The following is a 23,921-nucleotide window of genomic DNA, read 5'->3' on the forward strand; positions in this document are numbered from 1 at the left end:
CAATTATAGTTTCTGAACGCGCCCTATGCTAACACTCCCATCAGACCACCTATCCATAGAGATTCATTCGCTCGCAACTCATAATGTCACCAAAAAATATTTTTCTCCGAAATTTGAATTAAACAGATTTTTTTAATCGTTCTAAATCGAATGAAATCGTGTCAATCATTACCGGAATCAATTTTTTTTTTTTGTTATCCGTGTTAAAACAAAACCGTGCAAACAGAATTAGGTATACCTATCCTAGAATTTCCAGTCTCGAACTTCAGATCAATAAAAAAAAACACATCATTTAACGATTTAATAACGTTTTCTTTATTTATGTTTATCTTTGAGTCACCTTAGTTTTTATCGCGACTTCTTGATGAACTCTTCTTCAATCTTCATAACATGTTCTTATACAGTAAATTTACACTTGAGCTACAATGCCCAACTTTCTTCTGCCTTTTGTTTCAATGCATAAAATAGGGTTGAAGAATTATACGTAAGATACAATAATCACAAGGCTTGTTACTCTGCATCTCTTGACATGTAATTGGCGTCAGTTGCAGTTAGAACGATGATTAAATCGTTTTATTAGATTCAGCATGTTAAAACTCCATTGTTTTTATTGTATGTTTACTCCATTTGTATTTTTCAGTATTATAACGTTCAATTAAATCACTTTAAGAGTACATGTAAATCTATTAATTTATAATTAAAACTAAGCTGGATGAAATCATACAATAATTAACACTAGGGGTAATAGGTTTCAATCTGGTAAAAACGTGCCGGTTAGCCATAACATAAGTGCAAAATAAATATTACGTTATTTGAGAATAACTGAACGAAGACTTATAAACATATAGCATACTACTTACATCTACTTAAAAGGCCTAGAGTGTTACTTATGGACACCTAACACTATTATGCTTTGTAAAATGTTGTTTTAAATGTATTTAAGTATAAATTGGTATAATAAACACAGGAGGCATTTTGATGCATTCTCAATCAGAATGGAACCCCATAAACTCGAGTATAATAATGTGGTAAAAGGCAGTCAGCATATTAGGTTATTTAAGCGAATTTCAAACAAAATATGGTCATACAAATCAAAGGTTAAAGGCTCAGGAAAAGTTGCTCTCAGTATAATAGAGTTTAATTCAACGTTACAGGCTTAGACATTAGGTATGTAAATTCTGTAAAATTTCTTTCACAAACTTACATCAAAATGCCTTTACGCAATTTATACAAAAAAAAACATTAGATTTTTTCCTCACCTCTCTCTATGCTTGGTAAAAAAATATACGTAGGTATATATATTTTAACATATGGTATTTTTGCATCAATAAGAGGCATAAAAATATACTATATATTGAAATAATATTTAATATGCATATTATATATACAAGTTATTATAGTAAACCTTTTGTCCGGCAGAATTAATACGAGCCTTCTATTGCTTGCTATTGTAATACATACTATTTATATGTATTCTCACCTCATTATAGTCGAATTTTTAATTTGCTTCTATATATACAAGAGGTTTATTCTCGACACAAATGACTATTGCGTACAAGACAAAGTATCGCAAAATGCTACAATGACCCCTAATCTTCCCAAATCTAACTGTTGATCTCTTTTATATCCTATTGCGAATGATAACTTACCTAGTGAAATACATTTACTATTTCTAAATTGATAGAGCGATTTTTGTTCTGTTAAATATTTAAAAATGATTTAGATGATAGTTGCAGCTTCTGTGCTATTCGTTTTAACAAACACCTTCCACTCGCTTGAATCAGTCTCGTAGTTCAACCCATTTCGCTAGATTCCTAGCCACAAGCTCTTTGTTAATGAAGATGACATTCTGCAAAGAAATTAAAAAACAATATTTGAATAAAACGTTCATTCCTTAATTAGCACATCTATTATTTTAATAGCTATGAGTTACCAAAGAGATTTTGTAAGAATCTAATAAAGCAAGTGTATTATGGTGATTTCGTTTCTTCCAAAAAATGTTGCCCTTCCCCGGTGCAAACTGTGTTTGAGGTTACACTCAACCCTGTAAAAGGGCATGTTTCTTGCCTTCTTGTCCGTGTTTAGATCACGCATTTCATTTTTTTAAACAACCATCTGATTTTCAGAGCAACCATCTCCCCTGACAAATCTTCAAAGGGCACAGAATGTGCCTTGTTTACCTTATAAAAGTGCGTCATTTTAAGAAAGAACACAAAATTTTCTCACCATTTGCCTCTAATTTAGAACCGAACACGAAAAGAGAAAGGGGCAATCAAAAGGCGACATTTTTTGGTAGAAACGAAATCACCATGAGTTGCAATAAACTATCATTAAATAGTACTAATCAAGGAATGATACCAAAACCGTAACCGTTTAAACCTGTTATTTTGACCTGAAAAAGAGCGAAACCGAAATCGTTTAAGGTACAGGAACCGGCTCCAATCGATTTCGAGAAAACTATAAAAATTACCTGCAATATCAAGTTGTGACTTGAAATGACATCAAGTCGAGGGTCAAGTTGTAAAAAGCCTATTTTTCGACATATAGTTTGTTTACAGTGGTGGAAAAATAAATATGGACACGAGATTTAAACATCTTTTTCCTGTTTTTCTTCTGTTTATTTAATATTTATTATTTTTTTATAAAAGTTTAGCTCTTAATCTAACCAAAACCATATAAATTCATATTTCAAACTTTGTGCAAAATTTATAGAACTTCTGCAAAATTGCATTAAAAAATTAATCAGATTTTTGAGTATGCAGTTGTATAGCCCATTAAATTTTAGTAGAATAAAGAGCAAGTTTGAAGTTCCTAAAAAATCGCGTTGCCTTTTGATAATTTTTATTCTGAATGTATTACGCACCTTTTCCATACAAAAAAATTGTCGAACATACATAAAATCGCCTAAAATCAACGCAATTTTTTAGCAGCTTAAAACTTCCACTTCATTGCCAAACGTAGGGGTTGTCTTTATTTCTTGTTTTCATATTTTATTAAACATACATTTTTTTTACCACAATGTTTAATGCGGCAAAATAAATTTTACAAACCTTGAAAGCCATTTATTAAATAAATAATGTTTTTTGTCAAACTTGTTTTCATATATATTTTTTTTTCAAAGCCGAAACCGAAACACTTTTCAAAACCGAAACAGAAACTGGAACATTATTTTGATTCAGTTTCATTCCTTGGTACTAATAATTACAAAGCGTAATCATTGCCAGACTACCCTACCTACAAGTCAGGTAAAAATGATGAGAAAATAGAAATTAACAGTTTGTGGAATAATAAATATATACTAGCATGCAAAGCTTTTATCAGATAACTAGACATCGAAATTCTACGAAGTTTTGATATGCAAAAAATATGCAATCAATACTTATGTTAAGCTTTGTATTAAATCAAAGCAAGTTCCAGAATAATTTTATATACAAATCCAGTTTAAACCCTGTTGTTTATCTAATAGATCCATACATTTTTGGGTATGTTGTCTACTACATCTAAATCTTTAAATGTATGTATGTATTAGTGTTGCCAGATTTTTTTTTCAGCCATACGGGACAAATGCATAATTTGTCCCAAAAAATACGGGATTTACAAAAATTTAACGGGACAAATGAGAAATAAAGGATTTGCTTTAAAAGCCCGCTACGAACCATATATTAACAAAGGTGATCCATTTCAACGAAGTAATGCTCAGATTAGTTATAATCTTATGATAAATTTCGTTTATTTCATGGCAACACTTTTTAATTTATACAAAACCATGTATGCACGTAAACATATAATTGACAAACCCATAAAATCAAAGTAAGGGATACAGTTCCGGTCAAAATAATAGCAGCAAGATGCAAAATGATGCTGTTGGCAACTTATCTTTATTTATTTATTGTTAATAATTTTCATTTAAAATATGGGTCGTTCTATATCACATACCCAGGGTCGTAACGGTTATGCACTTTTCAAACAAGTCAAAAAATAATCGTTATTTTTTCACCGATATGTTTTCAGTCAATAATAAAAGTTACAAATTGACTTTTATTTTTTCTATTTGCGATACAATTTGCCGGAGCAGAGCTTGGCAGCTATACTATTTATTAAATTAAATTCCGAATCATTCCCGTAAAGCCTAAATTAAAGAAACTCAGTATATGTATTTACAGAAGATAAGGAAACTGCAATTGAAAGGATGTGCATTTTTTATTAAAGCATATTGTATTGTGAATATGTAAACTGCTATTTTGACCGAAAAAATAAAAGTCAGATTAACTTTTATAATTGACCGAAAAAATAAAAGTCAAAGTTTAGCTTTTATATTTGACTGAAAAAACAAGTCAAGTTTTAACTTTTACTTTTGACTGAAAAAATAACGGTTAATTGGTGACCTTTTTGAAAAAAGTAAAAAAAAAATTAATCATATAGGATTAACATTCCTTGGCTAACAATGCTTGTTATACACAAATGTTAAAAAGACCTATTCTTTCCAACTGACTTATTGAAAATAACTATTATTTTCGATCCCTGCACATACCACATAAATAAAAGTTTCAAATCATGCAACAAGATCACAAAAATTAAACTTGAAAAAATTTCATAAAAATTTTGATATTTTAACTTAGATTTCCTTGAAAGATTTCGAGTATGCGGGTTTATATCCTATACAGTTTCAGAACAATAAAGTGCAAGTTTCAAGTCGCTAAAAATTACAATTTATTTTTTAGATTTTTTTTGAGGGTGTTGCGCATTTTCTTCGATATAAAATTCAGTTTTGTATATGGAAGAAAATTCGCAACACCCTCCACAAAAAAAAATTGTAAAAAATCAACGGTAATCTTTAGCTATATTTCTCTTACAGAGTTGCATGCAATACTGCTTGCTAATGACCTACTCCCAATAGCCGCGTTAAACCATGACCATGTTGAGTAGAAGTTTACAGGTTGAAAAGAATAATAAAATTGTCGAAAATACGGGGAAATCTTACCGCGGCGGAACATTTCAAATTTAATGCAAAATACGGGACGTCCCGGCAAATACTGGTCATTTGGCAACGTTTGTATGTAACGGCATTCACAGGTCAGGAGTCAGTGTAGGTCAATACTAATTCCCTATAAATGCGGCTTAGGGTCTGGAGGTATGCTGTTGGGTCCAGAAGTTGCTTTATGAACCGCTGAACTTCGTCCGTCAGTTCATATTGATGCCTTCTGACGTACCTTTGCGCAAGCAAGTGTCTGTTCGGGTGCCCACGTCGTTAGCACCCTACTAGGAATTGCTTGCAGAGCATTATGTTGTGCTCCCTAACGGGAAGTATTTGAGCCTCGTCCTACAGATGATGTTGTTGCGACATCAGAATAAATCCGGTTGCTGTCCGTAGTTCTGCGTTTTGGCAAGTCTGTAGCTTCGTCCACTGCGTCCTACTAGTACCCGGCGACCACAAAGGCGCTGCATACTTTAGAACCGGACCAGGCAATTGCCTTGTAGAGAGATTTCGAGTTTCTGCCACTACAGGGAGTAGTGGAGTATTGTGGCAGACATAAACTGCAACTCATCGTGGGATGTGACGCTAATGCACACAATGCCATATGGGGCAGCAGTAACATAAATCAAAGAGGTGAGTACTTACTTGAATTTATTAGCCTTAATAGGTTAGAAATTTTAAACGTAGGTAACTCCCCCACTTTTAGGAACAGTATACGGGAAGAGGTTCTAGATCTCACTCTATTCACTCCTTTTATCAGTAATTTCGTTAGAAAATGGAAAAAGCCCAGAGAAATTTCTTTATCAGATCACATGCACATCCGTTTTGAAATAGAAACCACATTAACAACTGCAACCACCTACAGAAGACCAAGAACCACAGACTGGAATCTATAAGATGCACTTCTGCAGGACGGCCTGAAAGGGTGCAAGCGAAAGGTAAATAACTTAGTCGATCTTGAACTTAGCTGCTCAGATCTGACATCAGCCATTGTGAATTCCTACCATGAATCCACAAGTCACTAGGCTTAACAGACAGACTCCATGGTGGAATAAAAAAATGACCAAACTTAGGGCAAAGACCCGGAAGCTCTTTAACAGAGCTAAATTAACCGGTGAATGGGAAACCTATAAAATTGCCCTCATCGAGTACAATAAAGGGATTAGATGTGCAAAGAGGAACTTATGGACTATTTTCTGTACAGGGATCAAGGACCTTACGGGAAGCGCAAGAATCCACAGAGTCCTCGCAAAGACGCACACTAATGAGTTAGGGCTCCTGAAAAGACCCGACAGATCCTTCACGAACAGCTGCATGGAATCCCTTAACTTGCTAGCCGAGGTGCATTTTCCTGACTGTTTGCCACTGAGCACAACCAGAACAATCCACACGAGGGCTGGGATAAAACGCCCCTGCGCAGAGGATTGGAGAATAGCCAAAGGCCTGTTCGACGAGGATAGAATAAGATGGGCTATATCTGCCTCAGCGCCCTTCACCTTAAGCAGATGGCATTTTCCCAGGTCATCTTCAAAAGGGACTTCCCCGCTTACTACCCTCCTAATACCACTTTTCAGAGCATGTTTCGCGTGGGGGTCCCCCACCTTTGGAATGTAGCGGACCGTCACTTCCTGCCATTGTAGTGGCGCAGACCAACCAAAGTCATACCGACCCATTAGTCTTACGTCCTTCCTACTAAGAACAATGGAAAGAATCGTATACAGCCATATCAAGGATAGTTTCCTTACCAGGAACACTTTGCACAGACACCAATATGCCTATCTTCCAGGAAGATCTACTATCCACGCTCTTCAGAATCTAACAAGGAAAATTGAAAAGTCCCTGGAGGACAAAGAGGTGGCGGTGGGTTGTTTCTTGGATGTGGAGGGCGCTTTCGACAACACGGAACACTCTCTAATAGACAATTGCGTCCGGCGCAGAGGAGTTGATCAAACCACATGTCACTGCATAGCAAACGTCCTTAAATCCAAAACCATTACATCCACTCTAGGACAGGAGGGGGTCAGATTCTTAGCTACGAAGTGAGTGATCTCCCCTCTGCTATGGTCCATCATAGTAGATGAACTACTCTGCCTTCTTAGCGAAAAAGGCTTCGACGTTCAGGGCTATGCGGGTGACATTGTCATCCTAATCAGAGGTAGGTTCGAAGATACCATCTCCAACCTCCTACAGAATGCTCTGAACATAGTCGCCAATTGGTGTAGTAAAAATGGGTCATACTCATTTTCTCCAGGAAAAGGAAAAGGGACAAATAAGTAGAACCATTCCTTCAAGGTGAAAAGATACACTTCTCCAAAGAGGTCAAATATCTAGGAGTTATCCTTGATGACAAGCTCTCATGGAATCCACATCAAGATAAAACTATTCAAAAGGCCAGGGCATATATCTGGACCTGCCGGAAACTTATGGGACGGAACTGGGGCATCAGACCTAAACTGGCGAGGTGGATGTATGATGCCATCTCCAAAACCGTTCTCACCTATGCGGCACCCGTCTGGTGGAAGAAGGCGGAGGTGAAGTCGACACAGGCCAAGCTCAGCAAACTACAGACTGTCCTGCGTGGGTATCACTGGCGCGATGAGAACAGCACCAACGGCGGCTCTCGAGGTGCTTCTTGACCTGCCTCCCCTACACATTGTAATCAAGAAAGAGCATCTGCTGTTTACAGCAAGGCTCATCTCAGGGGACAGGGTAGAGGACAAGAAGTATGTACACCCTTCTACCCTCAGGGTTATAGAACAAGAAGATGGGTTGCGCATAAGCTTTGTGGACCTGTGCCTTCCGAGGTTTAACTTCTCTCATAACTTCAAGATCTTTTTCCCCCGACAGGAATAACTGGGACAACGAACGACCTAAACCCCGAGAGGACAGCCACATCTGGTATACTGACGGCTCAAAGACGGACCACCGCGTCGGAGCAGGAGTTTATCAACACATCTCATACACTCATACACTCGGACAGCAGAGCGGCGCTCCTCGCTCTTAAACCGCGCGAGGTCACCTCAAAGCTGGTGTGGGACTGTCTTCAACTTTCAATACTGATCGCCTCCAGGAACCGGGTATACCTCATATGGGTATGGTAGATATTCTCGCCAGAAAAGGGGCTGCACAGGGATTCATAGGCCCTTTACCGGTCTGCCATGGAGCACCGTTAGGCGGAACTATACTATATCTGGATGAAGAACGAAGCACAACATTACTGGACAAATACGGTAACAGACAGGCCAAGTCCTTCATTCCGGATATATCAGCAAAGAGAGCCGAAGAACTCCTTCACCTCAGGAGGCGTGAAGTAAGAATTGTTACACTGACCACTGTAGGGTAATGAATCACTTGTCAAACATAGGAGTTGTCAACTCTGACCAGTGTAAGGTTGTGCAACGAAGAACAGGAAACAGCAGAGCACATTATGTACCACTGTGAAGTCCTTACCTGGACCAGACTTCGCTTCCTAGGATCACCGTACCTAGAAGCACTTGACCTAAATGGCATTCAGCCAAAGGACCGCGCGAGGTTTATTAACAGTACGTAGATCAAAGATGACCTTTAGTTGAATAGAGGTTTGTTACAATAGATCGTTTCGGTCGCGGTAACTAGGTGACCTGCTCCCTCCTCTAAATCTAATATAATCTAAGCTGCCTTCTATGTTGCCAGCAATGTTCCATTGACTGTGCTCCAGGTGCTGCCGGATAGCACCTTTAAGATATCTTTGGGGATCTGTACTTTAATGAGAATTCTGGTCGTATGCGTCGAGAAGAGCAGACTAACGAAGATTACTTCAGAGAATTTTCGTGTTATTCACCGTCGGAATTTGTACGGAATTCTAAGCTGTAGTCTGCTTCAGTATGCATATTCCGTCGGGAACTATTGTTGTGGAGGCTTTTGCTTCCCGATGGCTACCTGAACCTCACCGCTACACAATGGGGCGCTTCATAGAGGGCGATGCTCAAAACTCGGTTTTCGAAAGTTGGTATTTAACATAAAAAATATATACCAGCAGAGTCATAACAAAGCATAAAATATCGTGTATAAACATTGGGTTCCTAACTACTTCTAGTTGCCGCGTACAACAGCTCAAAGGTAACTTTTCAGTCATAAAACTTTTTTTTTGCTACATATATCGAAAGCGAGTTCATGTGTTATTAAAAGGCGTTTTATAATGTTTAAGATAACTATTAGTTTAGAGGAACTATACTGATGAAGCAATGTGTGTTGATCGTTTTATAACTTTTCATCATTACATAATTTCATTGGTTTCTGAGATATAAGGAATAACTTGCAGTAAACAAATTGTTTTCATGGAGAATTTTTCAATTCGTCTTTTCCCCAAAATGCGCAAGGTTCTTTCTCTGAGTCTTTTTTAGTTATAACCGCAAGGGTTTATATACATACAGTATCGGTCATATCTATAGCACGCCATTTCAAAATAAAATTGTTTGTCACTTATGTTTATTTATTTATTTTTAAGAATTTTCAATTAAAACACAGTTCTTTCTCTAACAAAACCCATATAAACCCAAGTTTAAAAATTTGTATAAAACTACAAAAAAGTGCAACAAATTTTCACCTAAATTTTAAACTTTTTTTCAGAAGCTCCCGAATTTTTTTGAGTACACAGTTTTATAGCGCATTTAATTTTAGACTAATAATGTGTACGTTTCAAGTGGCTAAAATTACTGTTGACTTTTTAGAATTTTTTTCGCGGAAGGTGTTGCGGGTTGAGAAAAAAGTTTGAAATTTAGGTGAAAATTTGTTGCACTTTTTTGTAGTTTTATACAAATTGTCAAACTTGGGTTTATATGGGTTTTGTTAGAGAAAGAACTGTATTTAAATTGAAAATTCTTAAAAATAAATAAATAAACATTTTATTTATTTTTATTCTATTTAACTAAGAAATTTGGTGGTATTTTTAAGACTATTCAGTCTTTTATAATACATCAGCGCGCATTAATTTACAAAATTAGAATCTTAACCCTAACATAAAACAAATAAGAGATAACAATAAATTTAAATTTAAGAACAAAAAATCATTCTTCAATTTAATATTAAAACTTAACATCAAATAATAGTAATTACACAACAATTAAGTATAAAAGAGAAAGAAAAAAATAAGGAGAGAGGAGAAAAAAGCTGAGTTGCAATCACATTTATCTCATAGAACTAAAGTATTCATGTATTATCCTCCCGTAGTTGCCCCTATCCATCGCAGACCTAACACTATCAGGAACAGAATTCCAAAGCCTCACCGCATTGACGAAAAACAGCCTCGAGGAAGACAAATAGGAATATTTAGGGATTATAAGATTTGTGTGCCTGCAAGACTTAGTTAATTTTAACTTTTCGTAAAGGTATTTCGGTGTTTTGAATTCAATAAGTGTGTACATATATACACAGTTTCTTGCTGCGAGATATTCAAAGATGCTGCATCCAAGAATTTTGTTTCTCCAGAAGGAGATATGGTCATATTTTTTGAGGCCAAAAACACAACGCGTAACATTATTAAACGCAACATCAATTTTGTGATGCGAAATGGAATCAAGCTTGCTATATACAAGCTCAGAGTACGTTATGTGTGGTACTATGAGTTGAATAGCTAGCTTTCTTCGAGTCTCCAAAGGCGTAAATGACGCTAACATTCTCAATCTACGTAAAACAGAATACACATTACTCACAGCTTTATTTATATGGTCAGAACAGCTCAACTTTGAATTAACGACGAAGCCTAAATTTCGAATTTTGTTAGTAAATTCAAGGACACTATTACCAACAAAAAGTTTTGGAATATCTTCTACATATACTTCACTATTACTAACAGGTAACACATATGACTTTGCAGCATTTAAGCAAAGAAAATTATCACGCACCCATTGCGAAATTGCAGACAAGTCAATATTTATTTTACAACAGATATACTCAACAAGACCAACACGGCTAGACAAATACAATTGAATGTCGTCAGCATAAGCATGAATATGGACATACTGACACACATAGAATACATCATTAACAAAAAGACTAAACAAAAGGGGACCAAGCACGGATCCTTGCGGAACAACGGAATCAACAACACATAAATTGGAGGAGATATCTTTACACTTCACTTTTTGGGTTCTTCCCACGAGGTAGCTAGTCATAAGTTTAACAGAGCTTTCAGAAAAACCAAAGTAATATTTGAGCTTTGCACAAAGTAGGTCGTGATTTACTAAGTCAAAGCCTTAGAAAAATCAAGGAAGCAAAGAAGGGTTAAGTCACCGTTGTCAAACTGTATTCTTATGTCGTAAAGTATTTTTAGCATAGCCGTAGAACAGCTATGCTTGGGTTTAAATCCTGATTGCAATGGGGATAAAAGGTTGTTTCCTTGGAGTAAAAGTCGGAGATGTCAGGATTAAACCACGTTTCCGATATGCAAATAACATCAATGTCAGATTTCCCAAAAATATCCCTAATATAATCCAGTTTGTCACCGTTAAGGCTTCCTGCATTGAAGTGCACCACTTTGAGGCCATTATATTGCTTACACAAAATATCAATTAAAATCTTGTGGCTTTCGTCAATGCAGGAGACGGATTTCCTATAGGGGTTTAAGTCCATAACACTGAGATGGACAAAAGCAACCACAAAAGGCATATAACACAAGGAAGAACTTTAACGCACAAATGTTAACGATTGCTATAAACGTGAGTAAATATGGAAACAGAATTAAATGAGAAGAATCAAGGTTTACATGTAGAAACAAAAAATAAGGAAATATTAAACAAATAGAATTTGGTACAGCGAGAAGGAGAAAAGAACATAAATATAACTTAACTTCTAGGCTAGTAAAAACTAAGTTAAATAGAAAGTACACATTTTCGGTGAACATTGAATACACATATATTTTTACTTCCGCGTACTGTTGAAAATAGCGTTAATCTCGGCTATGCTGCTCACCAGTATGGGCTCTTGGTTTTAGTCTCACAAAAATATTCCCTCATATAGAGAACACTGACGCCAGTTGTTTCTTCCGCCTGAGCTCTGAAGCATACGACATCACATCTCGTAATTTTTTCGGCAGACTCTCATGTACAAATATTGACCCATAGCCCGGCAACTCAATATCAGAGAGCGCAAGCGATCTCTTTTTGGATCTGCAGAAGACCGCAATGGATTTCATGAGCTGATTTCGATTGTGTGAAGAGAACAACTTTACAACAATGGGACAGTTGTCTCTGCTTTTTTGCCCATTACTTTTTACGCTTTTTAGTCGAAAAGCATCTCGCACAGGCGGGGGTTTATGCTGAGTTGCACTGCAAATCTTTGCAAAAAGTTCAGGCAAACACTCACCGGCTGCCTGAGGAATCCCGTTGACTAAGTCAGTGGAGACTGCGCTGCTTTCGAGAGCGCTGAGCTGAGTCTGAACAGCAGCCAGTTCATTACGAAGATGGAGAACTTCAGTGCGTGTGCTCTTAACTGCAGCCACACGTTTGTCAATAGCTGCAATGGATAGCTTTAAATTTGCCGTATCGGCGGCCAGCTCACTGATCTTCTCCATTACTCTCTCTTCTGATCTCATCATAACCGCTGTCAACTGCTCGATAATTGAGTCCCTCTGCACCTCCAGTTTCTTCTCCATCCTCTCAAATGCGGCTGATGCCGGTGTGAGAGGAGTTTTAGGGGGGGTAGCCGGTTTTCTTGCTGAGTTTTTGCGTGTTATTGACATGTTTGTTTGCTTGTTATTTGTTTGTTTACTTATTAAGCAGGAATATACAAAATCAGGTGAGTAAAGGTGTTTGCAGTCTCCCGAAAAACTTACAGCGCACAGGTACACCGGCAGATCAGTAGTTTGAGGAAATTTTTAAATTATTTTACGCGGGAAAACACAACAACGTAAGAGCACCACTAGAGGTACCCGGCCACGCCTTGCTGTGGCTCAGTCTAATAAAATGGAAATATAGGAATCAGGGGAGAACTGATGATTTTCTGTGCATTGTACATCTATCCACTTGACGTTATAAGGGTAAAAAGTAGTGTTCACATTTTTGACCATAACTCTGGATCTATATATCGGACAGCAAACAAACATAACTTAAACATGCGCATATACATTTTAACAAACTGAAAATTTCATCGAAATCGGTCCAGTGGTTTTTGAGTAAATGTGTTACATCACTTCTGCAACTACTTTATATATAAGAAGATAAGTAAACTTTAAAAATTTGCACAGGCACTTTGCGTATTTTTAAGAAAAATATCGGCTCCTTTGCGCAAAATTATCTTATGTGCCAGAAACCAAATTTTACAGGAGTGCATTTTTTCTACATTTCAAAATGATATGAATTTTATTTACTACGTTCAGAACACTTCTATGGCACACCCGATAATCTCGACCCAAGAAAAAATGAATTGTAACATGCGATATAATATACAGTAAATTTTTGGCGCAACTATAGAGATTTAAGCTACAATATTTTACCAGGTGATGTGTTGAGGGAGTAGAACAAATTTGCACCAAAAAGTCAATTTGGAAAAAATTGTGCATACGATAATTTCACGCAAAGGGGTCGATATGTTTTAATGTGAACTTATTAATTTTTGCCAGGAACAGTCTTCCGTTATTTTAGCAAAAATATGTATCACGTGAAATCCAACAGAGAATCACTATTGCGAACAAGTGCTACTTTGGACTGAGTGGGCAATTGAGAAGTAAAGTCCTCTCTCGTCGTACAAAGATCACACTCTATAAGTCACTCATCATGCCTGTGCTGGCGTATGGCGCGGAGGAATGGAAAACATCTGATGAGCGGCTCTTGGAGTTTTCGAGAGAAAAATTCTGCGAAAGATTTACGAACCTTTACGCGTTGGCGATGGCAAATACCGAAGACGATTTAACGATGAGCTGTATGAATTTTACAACGATATAGACTCCGTCGTTCGTTCGAATGGACAGAAACGCTCCTGCTCTGAAAGTATTCAACGCGTGCCGCGATGCTGGTAACAGAGGAAGGCCTCCTCTGCGTTGGAAAGACCAGGTGGTGAAGGACTTGGCTTCACCTGGCATTTCCAATTGGCGTCAGTTGGCTCAGAAGAGAAATGACCGGAGTGCTGGTTTGGACTCGGCCAAAATCACTTAGGCGGTTACAGCGAGAAGAAGAAGATGTAATCAGGTGGAGGTGTTTTAAGAAAAATTCCAACTGAATGGAAGAGATCTCAATTCTGATGACTTTTATTCTAACGGAACCCATTTACAGAAAACGAAAATTTATTTATTTGGTCTAAACAAAATGTTTTCTTGCAGACAAATGAGAATAAAACATTTAGATATTTAAATAGGTGTGATATATTACAGAGTAGACTAATTATACATATTGATTTTTAATAATAATAATAATATAAAATAGCAGGTTTGGTAGCTGGCGGGGCCCAGTCTCAAGTCTACTTTTGTGTGCGGCGGGCGGAAAGCTCTAGTTTCCACTCCGCGCTATGGACAAGCTGTTGATCATGGTCGAAAAAGCCGAGTTTCCGATCCATGTTCCCGAAGTCAATACTTTGTATGTGTGGCAGGCGGAAAGCTCTAGTTTCCGCTCCGCGCTGTGGACAAGCTGTTGATCACAGTCGGAAAGAACGAGTTTCCGATCCATGTTCCCGAAATCATTACTATAAATGTGTGGCAGGTAGAAAGCTCTAGTATCCGCTCCGCGCTGTGGACAAGCTGTTGATCATGGTCGGAAAGCCCGAGTTTCCGATCCATGCTCGTATTGTCTTACGCAGTCGCGAAAATATAAGAAGCCGATTAAAATTGTACCAAGCAGTCATAAAAATTGTGTAATTTATAGCTCCCGGTTAAAGATATTAATTTACTTAGTTACAAAAAAGCGATTCAGATAAAGCATCATGCATTTCAAAGTTTAATTTACAAATGCTCAACACAACCGTGGCGCAGTCGGGAAAGTGTGCGAGTCAACCACAGTTACCTCATAAACTGAACAGTGAAATACAGTTCACCAGCTGAACGAATAAGGTGCAATGTAAGGCTTTACTTGTTATTTATTCAAAATCTCAAGTAAGGTTTTCTTAATGGTAAAAAGTGAGTCAAAGGTGTCAAAATAATCGTAATGCTTATTAAAGTCCTGGCATAGGCAACGAAAAGCATCATGCATTTCAAAATTTGTTCTACAAATAGTTAGATTAATGGGCTTGTAATGTCTAGAAGGAATAAAAAACGTGATCTGGTTTAGTAAAAAGGGACTATTGACCAACCCGTTCAAGATCTTAATCATGAACAAGACCCCGAGCATCTCTCTACGGCTGTGAAGCGTTGGCAAATTTATGCGTTTCAAGCGGCTTTTGTACGGTGGGAGATTTAATGTCGAATCCCAAGGCAAATTGTTTAATGCGAATAATAAGAATTGTTTCGGTACCGACTCGAGTCTGTCAGAATGCGTTTGATATCTAGGGTTCCATACGACGGACCCGTATTCTAAGATCGGCCTGACTAGGGAGGTGAAGAGAGCTTTCGTGACATAAGGATCTCTGAATTCTTTAGCTCAACGTTTGATGAGAGCCAAGGCCCATTAAAAATCGGGATTTGTGTAAAATATTATTTAAAAGTCCTTCTTAATTATTGAAAAGCAAGTTCAGCCACGTGGAAAAATATATTTCAAACCACAAACCAGCTGTCTTGCATCGATAAGAAAGAAGCTGCAACAATCTTTAGGGCAATTTCAAGAGTTACGATACTCTAAAATGGAATATATGCGGCAGACACAAAAGCAGATTTTATTCCGAAAAAGTCTGGTTAGAGAAAGTTGCAAACAATAACCAGTGAATTTAAAATAGATAATAGACTTCTCCATGAGTTGATTCAAACTTCCAGCCAAACAGAGTACAATAGATTTGGATATTCTACTTTATATACAAAACACTCAGCGTTCTGAATTTTGTAATTTATGAAAATTCATTTCGTTTTAAATTTTCTACCTTCAAATGGAAGAATGAAGATCATTCAAATTATTCAAAATCATTTTGGTTATATTTTTTTTTACAAGCAAGTGTTTTCGTATAGAAAACTTGCTGTTCTACACACATGAACGCCTGGTACTGGAAATTGAAGAATCATTTACATGGTGGAATAAGGGAAGGTGATGTCAGTACGAACTCACCAAATAGTAGACTGTCTTAATTGTGGCATGCATTTTAAAAGTAGTAGAAAGAGGAAAAAAATAAGTCCAAGTTTGGAAAAGGTACTAACATAAGTGGAAATCATTTCGTTGGGTTTTGTAGAGGTGGTCCTATATGTAATACCTCATAACCCAAAATTGCACATTTTTATCTATTATTTGAAGTGCATTTGAGAAAAAGCTAATGCAGCTAGAAAGCTGCGGTTTTTTGCGGAAATTCATAAACGCTACATCACAATATTGGTATTTGTATATAATCAATTGAATTGGAATACAAGAAAACACCTACATAATAGTCATTTAGTAATTTATTTAAATTTTATTACAATTGTTTCGATGTCTCATAGACATCATCCTCAGACAGAGTCAGAATTTCAACTAAAACTAAAACAAAAAATGTGATGTGACAGCGTCAAATGGAAGAACGAAAAAGCGTTGACCAATACATACATAAATACAATACATATGTACATACATAAATAAATACAATACTAGTTTACTTCAAAATCAAGAAGAGTGAATAGAGAAGAGAAATGTGGCCTACGTCGCGATTTACATTGTTTTTCCTATGTAAATAAATGTGCATAGACTCTAAAATGTTTAAGCGGTTGCGATTTAATTCAGAGGCGATTAGTTTAAAGTTATTTTCATTGATTTTATGCTTTTACAACAAACTATTTTCTGCCAGGCCACTTTTATATGGTTCGATATTTTTTATACTATTTAAATGTTCTTTTAATCTAATTTTTAAACACCGGCAAGTTCGACCTGCATAAACACAATGACAAGAATCAAAATTAGCTATATAGACACCTGGTTTTTCAATGCTAACGCATTTATCTTTTGTAGAACACAACAATGATTTTAATTTCGTATTACTTTTTGGAGCTAACAAAATATTTTCTTTCTTTAAAACATTTGAAAAACAACTAAAATTATTGGAATTGTACAACATAGAACAACGTTTTAAATAATTTTTCTTTTCAAAAAACGAAGATACAAGACTTTTTGATTTACGTTTTGAATATTTATCAATAAAACGATCTATGGTTGACGTGGTGTAGCCATTAAGATTTGCGATACGAACGATTGTGTTTCGTTCCGCAACGAAATTCTCTGTTGACAATGGGATGTTTACGAGGCGATGTATCATAGAGTTGAACGCTGCATGCTTGTGGGAGTGATGGTGATTTGACTCGATTAGAATATATCTATCTGTCGTTGTGCTCTTACAAAAAAGTATCAAATACAATATTGTTGTCACTATCCCGTTCAATTAGTATATCGAGAAACGGGAGCTTTCTGTCTACCTCTCTCTCGCAAGTAAATTGTATCTCATTACAAATTGGGTTGAACATTTGCAAAGTGTCGTCAATTTTATCCGCAGCAACAACTGCGAAACAGTCGTCAACATATCGATGGTATATGTGCGGGAATAATGCGCTATCCAAAAGGTTTTGTTCAACGGTTACCACAAATAAATTATATAAAAATGGACTTAGTACGTGACCCATCGGTAGACAATCCTTTTGCCAATAAAATATTTCACGAAATTGGAAATAAGACTGTTCTATGCTCATCTTCGTCAACTGCAATAATGCTTGTTTTTCCAAAGGGTTAATATTTTGGCGATCCAACCAATCGCGTAGAGCAATGAGCGCGCCTTCTCTAGGTACATTCGAAAAATAAGATTTAATGTCAAACGAAACAAGCTGTTGATTATCGCACAAACGAACACCATCCAATGCATTGACCAATTCAAACGAATTTTTGATTGAAAAGGGATCAGATTGTTTCATTTTTCTGTATTTTTCACCCAGCCATCTCGAAATAGCGGAATGCGGTGCGTTAATAATGGAGACAATCGGACGATAGTTATTACCTGGTTTGTGTAGCTTAAAAAGGCCATAAATTGAAGGTACACGGGAATGTGAAACAATCATGCGACTTTTCCAAAAAACACCAAACAACTCTGCATGATTTTTAATGGCTGTGCTCACTGCAGTTTTCATTTTGTTCAGTGGATTTCTAACTCGAACATAGTTCCCGTCATCAATCAATTTTTGCATGCCATCATCGTAGTCACTTTTGTTTAATACTATCACACAATTGCCTTTATCAGCCTTGGTAATGTAAATGTCTTTTTAACCGACTTCCAAAAAAGGAGGAGGTTATCAGTTCGTAGGAATATTTTTTTTTTGTTTGAGATTCTCACGCAATGTATCGCCTTTTTCGAGTTCTAATTTGGAAATAGCAATCTCGGCGTCAATAATTTGTTCCTTCAATGGCAACGATTTGTGTGGTAGAGCGAAATTTAAGCCTTTGTTTAAGAGGTTAATTTCTTTTTCATCTAATGTGACATCAGATTTATTTATCAAAAAATTGTCGATGAATTTACTCGCATTGGTGGTCGGGAGTTGTTTGCAATTTTTCTTTTTTAGTTGTCGTATTTTAGTTCTCTTTTTCCATAGCAAATCACTGTAAAGTTTCTCAGAAATTGAAAATACTTTGTTGAAGAAATCGTCCCATATAAACGCTGGAGTAATATTTGCCAAATATTTATGCAATTTATACAATTGTAGTTGGCACGAATGCAGCGCTGATGTTTTATATTTTATTTCTTTGCACAACCAAAGTTGTTTGGTGTATGAAATAGATTTTTCTGCTGCCGCAGTTTTTAAATTTGCGATCAAATTTAAAAACTGCGGCAACAGATAAATCAATGCATTGGATGGTGTTCGTTTGTGCAATAATCAACAGCTTGTTTCGTTTGACATTAAATCTTATTTTTCGAATGTACCTAGAGAAGGCGCGCTCATGGCTCTACGGGATTGGTTGGATCGCCAAAATATTAACCCTTTGGAAAAACAAGCATTATTGCAGTTGACGAAGAGGAGCATAGAACAGTCTTATTTCCAATTTCGTGAAATATTTTATTGGCAAAAGGATGGTCTACCGATGGGTCATGTATTAAGTCCATTTTTATGTAATTTACTTATGGTAACCGTTGAACAAAACCTTTTGGATTGGATTGACGACACTTTGCAAATGTTCAACTCAATTTGTAATGAGATACAATTTACTTGCGAGAGAGAGGTAGACAGAAAGCTCCCGTTTCTCGATATACTAATTGAACGGGATAGTGACAACAATATTGTATTTGATATTTTTCGTAAGAGCACAACGACAGATAGATATATTCCAATCGAGTCAAATCACCATCACTCCCACAAGCATGCAGCGTTCAACTCTATGATACATCGCCTCGTAAACATCCCATTGTCAACAGAGAATTTCGTTGCGGAACGAAACACAATCGTTCGTATCGCAAATCTTAATGGCTACACCACGTCAACCATAGATCGTTTAATTGATAAATATTCAAAACGTAAATCAAAAAGTCTTGTATCTTCGTTTTTTGAAAAGAAAAATTATTTAAAACGTTGTTCTATGTTGTACAATTCCAATAATTTTAGTTGTTTTTCAAATGTTTTAAAGAAAGAAAATATTTTGTTAGCTCCAAAAAGTAATACGAAATTAAAATCATTGTTGTGTTCTACAAAAGATAAATGCGTTAGCATTGAAAAACCAGCTGTCTATATAGCTAATTGTGATTCTTGTCATTGTGTTTATGTAGGTCAAACTTGCCGGTGTTTAAAAATTAGATTAAAAGAACATTTAAATTATTTTTTTTTTTGTTTTGTTATTTTTTTGGCCTTTATAACAATTATATTCAACAATTTATATTGAGCTCGAGGCCGTTTTAAAAAAATTTGTTGAGAACATTTAAATAGTATAAAAAATATCGAAACATATAAAAGTGGCCTGGCAGAACATATTTTGTTGGAAAAGCATAAAATCAATGAAAATAACTTTAAACTAATCGCCTCTGAATTAAATCGCAACCGCGTATACATTTTAGAGTCTATGCACATTTATTTACATAGGAAAAACAATGTAAATCGCGACGTAGGTCCACATTTCTCTTCTCTATTCACTCTTCTTGATTTTGAAGTAAACTAGTATTGTATTTATGTATGTACATATGTATTGTATTTATGTATGTATTGGTCAACGCTTTTTCGTTCTTCCATTTGACGCTTTCACATCACATTTTTTGTTTTAGTTTTAGTTGAAATTCTGACTCTGTCTGAGGATGATGTCTATGAGACATCGAAACAATTGTAATCAAATTTAAATAAATTACTAAATGACTATAAGGTGTTTTCTTGTATTTCAATTCAATTGATTATATACATAAGTCATTTATTGCTCAAAATTCATCTTAAAATTAGACATTATTGTTATTTGTGATAAGGGAAGAAACACGTTTTTTTTTGTTTTTTTGAAAAAAAGTTTTTTAGAGGTCGCGCTGGTCGGTTTTTTATAAAAACGCTAATGTTCTAAATTTTTTATTTTCGTGACATGTTAAAATGCAGCTAAAAATTTGGTTTTTACATATAATTACTCTGGTATTATTGGGGAACATTCCCTTAATTACATACCTGTCTTGGACAGTTAGAATGGGCCTAGTTCCCCGAAAATATGCTCTCGAAAAGAGACTACTAAAATTAAAACGTTGATACTGAACGATTTACTCATTGTTATGGGTTGGAACTTGTTACCGGGGTGTTGCTGGGGTTGTTAATTAGGAATCTGAAGCCAGTTTTTTCAAAATTAATGGGTCGCTGATTACGAATCTGAAGTCATTTATTTTAATTCAAAATGGCGAATCCAATATGGTGATCAGATTAAAAAAAAATACTAAAATTCAAACGTTGATACAGGACGTTTTAAGCATTTCCAAGGGTTGAAACTCGTTTCCAGTGGGTTTCTGGGGTTGCCGATTACGAATCGGATGTCAGATATTCAAAATTCAAAATGGCGGTTAAGAGTTTCAAACAAATCCAATCATTTTCTTAAAAGTTTGTCGCCATATTGGATACGGCATTTTGAATTTTGAAAATCTGACATCAGATTCGTAATCCGCAACACCAGCATAATTGCTGAAAATTTACATTTAGAATGGTTTATGATAAAATATGCATTAAATAAAAACCGCGGCAAGTTCCTATATAGCGGTCACTTTTGGAATGATCAGAAAAGAAATACCGCTATGAATATCTATAGTCGGGTACGTATTTATTCAGTTACTATCAAAATAAGAAAGTAGTAAATTAGGTAATATAGATTTTTATTAACAATTATAATAGTACTAAAGACCACTTCGATCCAGTATATAAACGTTTTATCCAAAATAAAGGGAGTCGTTTCAAGGCTCAAGAGTACATAGAGACTACAAATACATACGTATGTAGCTCCCCCAGCCAGCAAGAAAACGTAAATTTTACGAACGTTATGTTTTACGAGGGATTCTCGATCGGCGAAAAGTTAGAGAAAGGCTCGTAAACGATTAAACAATAAAAAAGTGAAAGAAAGAGGCTTGTTGTAATTTGTCAGCACAAGAAAAAAATTTCATTTTGTTGAACCAGAATATTTTATAATATATAATATTCGCATACGAATGCTTTTTCGATCCGTTTACGACTGTTCTAGGCACTCGACAATTTCAAGCGAAAAAGTACTCGAAAACGAATCGTAAACGGCTATCATAAACGACTTTTTAGCCGGTTTTTCTTCGAGATATATCCAGTTACGAGCTCGTTTACGATGATTTTGCTGGCTGGGCCAGCATGTCTTTATCACCTGTTTACTATGCGTATGTATGTGGATAAATATATCGGATCTGTTATAGGATATTTACATGACTGTATATTAGGGTGGCCCAAAAACAGTAAAATCAGAATTGTAATGCTCTAACCCCCTAGGATTGTTCTATATCGAAAAAAGTATACCCCTATTTTTTATTTTGAAATCAAAAAATATTTAGAGGTCGCTCAAAGCGCTCACAAGTTTTCCATGTATTTTTATATGGGAAAAATAAAAGTTTTCGTAGAAATGGTATAGAATTCTTGAAAATCAATATTTTTCGATCGGAAAACTCTGGTTCTCTTCAGGATACTTTCAATATTAAAACCAAATTGTTTATTTAACCATTTTTTAATACTAACGATTTTTTATTGGTTGCATTTTTCGGAGTTTTTGTGGGTTTTTGGCGGACCTATAAATTATAGTTGCGATGAAAAATGGTTAAATAAACAATTGGGTATTATTGTTGGGAATCTTCTACAGATAAACAGAGTTTTCTGGGAGAAAAATATTGATTTTTAACTATTCTATACCATTTCTACGAAAAGTTGTTTTTTCCCCATATAAAATACATGGGAAACTTTGGGTGCTTTGAGCGACCTCTAAATATTTTTTGATTTCAAAAGAAAAAAATAAGGGTTTATTGTTTTCGGTGTAGAACAATCCTAGGGGAGAGCATAAAAATTCCGACTTTACTCTTTCACATGCATTTTTGGACCACCCTACTGTATATACGTAATTGTAAAGTACATTTGCCATTCGGACGGCAAAACCTTTGACATACACCAAAAATTTTAAAGAAAACACACACAAAGGAAGCATATACGCGCCAGGTTTTGCTATAGCAGAAATTCTTTATTTGGTTTAAGGTTGTCACAGCGATTTCGTTTATCTAATGGCCAAGTGCTAAGATACATCTAAAGCCCAACCCATCAAATTAGAACACACTTCTATAAACGCATACACGTATGACGTAGTCCAATGCCGATGAGTCCCGAGGCCTGAGCAAACTCGAAGGTGACTTCACTCGTTACAGGAGTTACACCTGACTGAGGTGGAGTTAGGGTGTAGTCGTCTTTGGCACATGTAGCAGGTGTAGGTTTCTGGCCCAGGGTATGCAGATGTAGCCCCATGGACAAACAACGTTTAAAAAATTTCGCCGACGTAAACTGGCCTTTATTTATTAATATTATTATTATTATTATATCTGCGGGGATCAAACTGGGTTAAAGGTCATGTGACGTGGTCTTGCAGTTGTGACGTGATCTTATAGTTGCAGAACTCCCTCTCTACTAAATTGCTTAGAAGCAACGGTATATACCAGAGTTGCCAGTAACTGGGTTAATGAAATCCCGTCTAAATACAACCTAAATTCCGTTTTATACTAAAGATATAACAGAAATCCCGCGCTGTATGTATCTATTATACATAAAGTGCTGTCGGAAGAAAAATACAAGTATGTATGTACATTAGGGTGCTTCTTTTTGCGACTATTGTTTTTTTTCACTCCTACCTCGAAATTTTGTGGAAAACACCTAAGAAAAATCTCCCTGAAAATGTTAAACCTTAATATTAACATTTAGTACTCGCCCAAGGCGTGCAAAGATTTCTCATATAAAATACACATAAACTTTGATTTATTTTCAAAACTCTACAGCTGTGAGGAATTTTATGGTATAATCTTGGTCAATGATGGGTTTTCTTCAGAATTGAATGCTCTACAAAAGTGTCCATTGCAGCGTAATCCTTACTCCCACCAGCGAGGTAGTACGGGTCACTAAACCAAATTTTTCATAAAATTCTTGTTCAATCAATTTCCTACAAAAAATTCTAAAACCAAATCGCTAACATCGATATTTCTTGAGATATTGGACTTTAAAGTTTATCAACAAATTCTACAATTTAGCTCAATACTCCGTGAAAATTCCACAATACTTCAACTTCAAAGCCCAATATCTAAAGAAATATCGATGTTGGCGATTTGGTGTTCTGAAAGTTTTTTGTAGGAAATTGAATGTCCTACACGCCTGTCCTTTACATTTTTTCTGGGTTAAAATTTTGAG

At 35.9% G+C, this 23,921-nt stretch overlaps 1 protein-coding gene across 1 annotated transcript in view; it reads right to left on the minus strand.

The window, feature by feature from the left end:
* Positions 1-291: 291 nt before the first annotated feature.
* Positions 292-23,921, minus strand: part of LOC118734315 (A-kinase anchor protein 1, mitochondrial) — a 132,243-nt gene continuing 108,613 nt past the window's right edge. The window contains exon 5 of the mRNA XM_036464037.1: positions 292-1,849. Coding sequence (XP_036319930.1) covers positions 1,781-1,849 — 69 coding nt within the window. The 3' untranslated portion in view covers positions 292-1,780. The remainder of the gene's footprint in view (positions 1,850-23,921) is intronic.

Source organism: Rhagoletis pomonella, unplaced genomic scaffold (genome assembly GCF_013731165.1).
Source record: "Rhagoletis pomonella isolate Grant_MI unplaced genomic scaffold, Rhpom_1.0 Rhpom_scaffold_00002, whole genome shotgun sequence".
Lineage (NCBI taxonomy): Eukaryota > Metazoa > Arthropoda > Insecta > Diptera > Tephritidae > Rhagoletis > Rhagoletis pomonella.